At 38.0% G+C, this 7,646-nt stretch overlaps 2 protein-coding genes and 1 non-coding gene across 8 annotated transcripts in view; 2 read left to right on the top strand and 1 right to left on the bottom strand.

Annotated features, from left to right (window-relative positions):
* The window catches only part of p2ry2.1 (purinergic receptor P2Y2, tandem duplicate 1), a 44,601-nt gene that overhangs the window by 13,952 nt on the left and 23,003 nt on the right, over nucleotides 1–7,646 (top strand). The gene's annotated exons all lie outside the window — the stretch shown is intronic.
* The window catches only part of fchsd2 (FCH and double SH3 domains 2), a 69,773-nt gene that overhangs the window by 47,282 nt on the left and 14,845 nt on the right, over nucleotides 1–7,646 (bottom strand). For all 6 annotated transcript variants that reach the window (XM_008425540.2, XM_008425541.2, XM_008425543.2 and 3 more), the window contains exon 3: nucleotides 4,511–4,556. In XM_008425540.2, the coding sequence (XP_008423762.1) occupies nucleotides 4,511–4,556 (46 nt within the window). The remainder of the gene's footprint in view (nucleotides 1–4,510; nucleotides 4,557–7,646) is intronic.
* Nucleotides 7,052–7,124, top strand: trnam-cau (transfer RNA methionine (anticodon CAU)). The gene has a single exon. It is a non-coding gene; the product is annotated as a tRNA-Met (tRNA).

Below are 7,646 nucleotides of genomic sequence, written 5' to 3'. Positions count from 1 at the left end.
ATCATGCACTTTTTCACGAAAATCGGCCGATTATGATCGGTGACCGATCGATCGGCACACCTCTAATATATATATATGAAGTTAGCTTTTTGCATGTCTTTACCAGATGTGACAGCTAACTTTTTTTTTTATTATTTATTTATTCTTATTGCTAGAGAAACAAAATCTCAAATCAGTAAAAACTGTGATGAACTATATACTAAAACAGAGAATGGATAAAAATTTATGATTGTGTTTTTTTTTTGTTTTTTTTGCTGCAGATGCATTGTTTACTACAAAGGATCAAGCGTACACTAAAGCAGTAAAATGATAAAATATTTTGTTATTTAAAAAATTAATTGAATGATTTGCTTCTTTACATGTTCTTTTGCATTTATAATATTGCATAAATTAAGCTAAACTGATTAAGTAGAAAAATCTTTTTCATCTAGTTAGTCGATAAATTGTCAGAATAGAATAATGATAGAGCAATCAGTTACTCACATAATTCTTAGCTGCAACCCTAATTTTGTATATGATAAATAATTAGTAATTTCCGGCAAAAGTCCATAGTGATTGTGTACAAATTTATAGATTAAGTCATTCAAACAGTGCATGAAACAGGACAATTTTGTTTTTGCAAATGAGCTGAAAGTTTTATACCCACTTAACAACAGGGAAAGGGAGCAAGCAAACACTGATAAAACTATGTAATCTCAAAATTATGCTGTCTGGATGTTTGCATTAACTTTAACTATATAGAAAATGTGAAAAGCAAGAGAAAAAAATACATAAAATGTAAAAAAGATGCCAAAAATGATTACGCTGATATAGGGCAAAAAATAGAAAAAAAAATGTTTTCCTAGAAATCATTCACTATAAATAAGCATACCACTTCTTACCATGCATAAAAACCTTGCAGACTTTACATAACCTCAACTCCCCCATCATATTAATTCTGATATATGTCGCGGCGTGTCTGCAGAGGAACGGAGTAACGGAGCAGCAGCCACAGAAAGCGGGCCGCCGCTGTTCTGTGTTGGGCTGAACAGTGAAGTGTGACCTCAGCTTGAAACTATTCCTGTAATGTTGATGTCGTAGGAGGGGGAACACGAGACAAGCAGCTAACTCTTACATGCAAAACACACACACGCACGCACACACACACAAACAGAGGACATGGATCCTTTAATTAGCTGCTGGTAATTGCAGCCGACTCTCTCACAGGGAGACGCCTGCTTTGACAAACTGAAGGGACAGAGGTTAAATGACCACGTCGTCACTTTCTTTGGCATTTTGCGGTCCTCCCACTCAAATGGTCCAGCTGTTATCTTGACTGTACAAGTCATGCTCTCATCTTTTTAAGCATCTTTTAATTCCCCTAAACGTTTCCCCTCCCCTTTTTCACTGGAATGCGTCTGTGGGAAAAAGCAACAAAAGGCAAAAGATACGCTTGGAGCAAAATTACCATTTCTGATGACAGGAGAGGGTAAATCAGCTTATTTATTTTAAGGATTCCCCTCATAAAATCGTTTTTCTTTCTTAAGGTCCATTGTGCTCAGACATTCCCACACGAACACACACCTACAATTAGCAGGACCTCCATTGTCTTACTGATTAGAGGGCTTGTTGCTAGGCAGCCTCCATCCCTAAGGTGGAGCAGACAGTGCTGAGGAAGAGCATCCCGAGGCGGGGGGGACGGGCGAGGCAATGTGGGCAAGGAGGGAGATAATGAGCGTCTGAATTCTGTCAGTGTGACCACAGGAAACCAAATCATTCAAGAACCATGAAAATGAAAACACACACTACACACACACAGACACACACACACACACACGCACGCACGCACGCACGCACGCACGCACGCACGCACACACACACACACACACACACACACACACACACACACACACACACACACACACACACAAATGCACATGAATATTCTGCCCTTAATGTGCTCCTTTCTGCCGCCCCCTTTATTTGTGTCTGTAATGAAGCTATTGGTAAAAAAAAACAAAAAACACACTACTAATTTTGTCACATTACAACCACAAAGTTCTACAGATAATGTTGTGGTTTCACTTATTACACCAAGACACAGTGGTGTATAAATTGCAAGTGGAAGAAAAACTAGCCAGTGACATGTTTTTAAATTTAAAACATGTAAAGTGTGGTTTTTCATTTTGCATTCAACCTAATTAGGTGACTTTTCAGAAGTCACCTAATTAACTTCAGAAATCCACAGCTTTAGTTGAGAAATGTGTCTTCTTTATAAATCTGACTTTTATGGGAGAGGAAGAAATCCATTGTTGAAATAAAGTCATAAAAAGTCCCATTTGCATGGAACCACAAGTCAATTATGGGCCACAATGAAAGGCCAGTAGAAAAGTCTCTGGTTGGATGACTGAAGATAAACGCTTTGGTGTATATACAAAATTATGTGTGGATAGAAAATTAACACCCTGAACACACAATCATCACAGAGAAGTGTATTTGAGGCAGTGTGGTGCTGTGAGGATGCTTTTCTTCAAAACGGGACCAGAAAACTGGTGAGAGCTTACGGAGCTAAACACAGGGAAAACTTATAAAGAGTGGACAAAAGAGCTGGAACTGGGACGAAGGTTTGCCTTCTACCAAAACAGCAACCTAAACATTTTAGATGAAGGAACATTTATGTGTTAAAGATCGAAGATCAGACCTCTAGAAATCTTGAAAATTGTCTAAGAAAGTCTACATGAAATGTGACTGAGCTTTAGCAACTGGTTATGAAGAATTACTTAAATTTTAGGCTCTATAGACATAAAAAGCTAATAGAAGCACTGAAGATCTGCAAATGCTGCTCTATTAACGTGGGGAGAGCCAATTGCAAATGCACACCATTCTTGCATTTGAAGAAATATCTTGAAAACCCATTTATCGTTTTTCCAGTTCACAAATATACATTAATGTGACTTAGTCAAGCTAGCACATACAATCACAATAAAACAATAAAAGCATATAAATCCTTAACCAAGTTTCATGTGAATGTTCTTGTTAAGATTTTCTTCACAATGATTTTGCATCTTCCAACGTACGTAAAACTGTCAGCAGCTCTGTTTTTTTTTTAAAGGTTTTGTTGGCTCTAGTGGCCTTTATTTGAAAGTAGTTTGACAGGAAAGACAGTTATGAGAGTGGGAAGACATGCGGCAAATGTCACCAGGCTGGGAATTGAACCTGTGACCACTGGCATGGGGACTAAGGCCTCAATACATGGGTTGTGCTTTGCCCCTGCACCACCACAGCACCGTTTTTATTTTATTTTAGTAAGGAAATTCAATGCTGAACGTCTTGACCGTTGTGATCCGTCTTTGCGATGAACCATTGAACTCGAAGTACAAAACAGTTTTAGTTACTCAGGATCCGAAGGTTCAAGCTGCAGCACCGAGGGGCTCGGCTGTCCGGGGTTGCAGACCTGGATCTGGGCCATTTGCTGCATGTCTTCCCCTTCTCACTCAACCATTCTTCCTTTTTAGCTAATGAATGAAAGCCACTAGTGGGATAAAACCTTGAAAAACAAAAACAGTACACGCCACCTCACTTATCTAACTCAAAACATTTGCCGTGTTCTCACCACCTTGACCTGCAGCACATTAAAACCATGTGCCAGTAGAAGAATAAAGAGAATCAAAACAAATTTGATCCTCTTTATTTATTACCTTTTTAAATTGTATCATGTTAATTACTATTCAACATATTATCCTGTATTACAGAACGGACCAGGTTTTATATAAGATTCACCATAGCTTGCATAAAGCAGTTTTTGCTTTCATTTAGGTTTTATACTTTTGAAACTCAGTAATTGTTCGGCCTGTATTTGGTAGAACTCCATCACACACAGAGCAACGTCAGCTTGTGTAATCACACAAAGGGTAATGAGCAACACAGGCAATGTAGATGTGAGGTTGGTCAATTTAAAAATCTGAAATCCCATTTATGCATTTTCAGTTAAAACTGTAATAAATAATGTCATGTCAAAAATGATTAAAACCCTTCCAAATAATAGACAGAAAAATCTTTGCAGGTGGTAAATAAAGCCCTCCTTTAACTGCTGTTCAAATGTTTCCATGGAAATAGCAATTAACATGAAACTGCCTCAATCCACTGCTGATGATTTATCTTTGGTGATGAGGTCCAAGTCTGTAAGGTCTGCAGGCCATCACCCTAATCTGTGACACATTCCACAGATCATCTATTACAAAATAGTGGGTGTGCACCGATAAATCTTCTCCAACATCCATAATTTTGGAAGATCGGTGATCGGCCCATACTTCCTCATCCATTGATCTCATTGGCCAAAATTGGAATCAGCAGATCGGGCTTTGACGAGACCAGTAAAGGGTGGTCGTCTAGAAAACTGTAATCGGTGCACCCCTACAAAATAGCAATATCTTCTGATAGCATTAATAAGGTTGTAAACATGATCTGACACAATTCCTTAACAGCAACTAAGGTAGGTCTCTCTATTTAAGAGGAGTACTGCCAGTCTTACCTGTGCATAGTCCCTCTCCAGCTGTCCTTTCTTCAAACTGTAGCTCCTGCAGACAGAAAGACAGACTTTTTTAAGCAACTGGCAACAGATGGATGAACAAAAACTGAAACCCAATTGGGTTGATGCTGAAACACACATTTCCCACCACAATTTTAAAAACCTTAATTCACAGAAACACTGGATTCAAGAAAGAAATGACTAGCGTGTTTTCACAACTTCAAACATTTCAACATAATGTTTTAAGCAGATCCAAACAGATTGTTCTAAAAATGACTACAACATCTCTGACCCACAAAAAAAAAAGCACCAACCCGGGCTCTCATGCCCTCCCTGTTACAAACAACATCCTGGCATCGGAGACGATGGACGCCCTTATCAAAGCTCAGGAATGTTCACCATGAGAAACACAACATTTCACTGTGATTGCACACAAAGATGAAAATAACACCCAACTATTTCTGTACAAAAAAAAGAGCAGATTAACTGCTAAAACCATTCCTCTACACACTCCAACAAAATATCCCTTTTCAAATGAATTATAGCTGCCACTCAGCCCCAGTACATTAAAAAAAAAAAAAAAAGATTTGACTGTCTCATCACATTTGTTTCACATGGCTTCCTGATGTATGTGCAGCATATCTCATGATTCTCATCAGTGTGTTAAATCATCTTCTCAGCCTGGAGTTTTCCTGACTTGCTGATGCAAAGACAGAGCAAGAATCTTTTTCCAAACTTGCTGATCTGTCCAGGCAGGTCAGACGCTGACTACACGTGTACACTTCACATAAGCCATCCTTTTAACTTTAACAAAATTGTTGTAATGACTTCACATATGACAAAGAAATACTTGTAATGAAACCTGGCAGTTTACATGTCAAGAACTTTAAACACAACAGCAACAGAATGCTACATATTTTCTGAAATGTATCCGTAGTTTGGCATGACGCTGACACACATTGTATAATCAGGGACACAACATGCAAGTCAAGGTGTAGAACTCCTGGGAAAAGTTCAGAATCATAATTGAATGTGACAGACCCAAAAAAAGTTAAAATTGCAAGCTCAAAGGCTACAAGATCAAAGTTCACTCCTTAAAGCTGCAGCTTATTTAGACTGGGTCAGAATCTTAGATTTTTAGCAAAGAAAGCCGTTTTTTTTTTTTCTTTCCCCCCCATTTCATTTTTTTCATTTTTTTTTTTTGGTAAAAATAAAAATTAGAGTCATCACAGATTTTTGAAACAAGGTTCTGGATAACAAAAGCTGAAAGCCAGCTGACAAATAATAATAATAATAAACACATGCTGACAAAATAAGAGAACTGTCTGGATTTGTTTATTTCAACCCCAGACAGATGAGAAATGGCCTCTGTCCTCTGGAAACCTGGAGGCTGGAACCTGTTTCCAAAAGTCTTCAGTTTGCATTCACATGGAAATGATTCACATTGTGTTTCTAAAAAGTTTCGCTCTAAGGCCTATTGTCAAACTTTTGCATTTACACTTTTATTGTGTAAATGATAGGCCAAAATACAACAAAACCTGGTAATGTTGCATAAACACAGTCAGAGTGAAACCTTTTAGAAATGCAAATGCAAAATATTGTCACGTAAACAGAGCCACAGAGGACTTGATGGATGGTTTTTCCTGACTTATTTAAACCAAAAAAACTAGAGTAAACCACAGGTTGGTTGGGAGCAATAGGATAAGGGTGAACTGAAAAAGATTTTTTTTTTCTGCAAGAGTCGAGATCTTAAATAATAATAAATGTGACAACAGCTGTTTTCGCATGTAAATGTGTTCAGGGGAGAAACAGCACTGTTGCCTTCTTTGTTTTTCTCAGGCAGACATGAGCAATTTCCCAATCTACCTGAAAACAAGTCTTTAAATCACTTCTTTCTTAAAAGCAAAAAAAAAGCCAATGTGTTAAAAATGAAATTACTTGAGAAACTAATATACTTTATATAAAGCTTAAAGAAGTAAAGGCAAGCCCTGCTCAAATATAGTCATAAACTGAATGACTAATGTTCTGTATGTTGTGTGCTAAAACAACAATATTTTAAAGGTGTTATGCTCTTTAAATATTATTGTGAGCAATTAAATGTTAACATGTAGAATCCAAACCCATAAGAGGATTCAAACAGTGGAGGAAGACACATAAAAACAGAAACAGCAGTGCAGACAGCATAATTACCGTCACTTCTCTCTGCAAATTACAGAGCAAACAAATAGGCCAGTTCTCCTTGTCAAACGTTTCCCTTGGCATGTTAAAGCAATTTTTTCAAACATGGTCGACTTCAGATTTCAGCAATAACTAACTGAAAGTAGAAAACACACACACAGACATATATGAAAAAAAAAAAATATATATATATATATATATATACATATATATATATATCAAAGTAACCAGCTTCTGCTTCCAGTTCCAGTCGGCCGCAGCAGTTAATGTTCAGCTCACCCCACCCTCGGTCTCCATCAGCTGAAATCTGAGACCCACCAGCCACATCCGGCTGTGGATTTCAGCACTAAAAGAGAAACTTCACAGGCCTCGTTGGCGCAGTAGGCAGCGCGTCAGTCTCATAATCTGAAGGTCGTGAGTTCGAGCCTCACACGGGGCAAGTCTTTTATAGCGACACAATTCCTTTCAAACACTCTAAATAAACACAGATTGACAAAACAAATATCAGAAAGCTTCCAACTTAGATACTTCAGTCAAAAGCGTAAATGTAGAAGCTTTCACCAACCAGAAGCTGACATAAAACCCAGCATTCGACAGAGAACTAAAACAAACCTTGAAATTTAGAATAGGGGGAGCCTGATTTACATCAAAATGCATCCAGATTCTATAGATTCCTTTAATTTTCTGAGCAGTAATCAGATCAGTGAGAGTGAAACGCCTTGCTTCGGCACACAATCTTGGCATAAAGCTGATTCTGATTATTCCAAGAGTTATCACATAAAAGGTTTGACGTATATATATATACATACTGCGACAGACTGGCGACCTGTCCAGGGTGAACCCTGCCTCTCCCCCGGAACATTAGCTGGAGATAGAACCCTCCCGACCCCACTAAGGGACAAGGGTGCAAGAAAATGGATGGATATACTGTATATACACATATATATATATATGTGTATAT

Source organism: Poecilia reticulata, linkage group LG13 (genome assembly GCF_000633615.1).
Source record: "Poecilia reticulata strain Guanapo linkage group LG13, Guppy_female_1.0+MT, whole genome shotgun sequence".
NCBI classification, from domain to species: Eukaryota; Metazoa; Chordata; class Actinopteri; order Cyprinodontiformes; family Poeciliidae; genus Poecilia; species Poecilia reticulata.
Note: the sequence above shows the minus strand (reverse complement) of the source record. Positions and strands in the feature narration are given on the sequence as shown.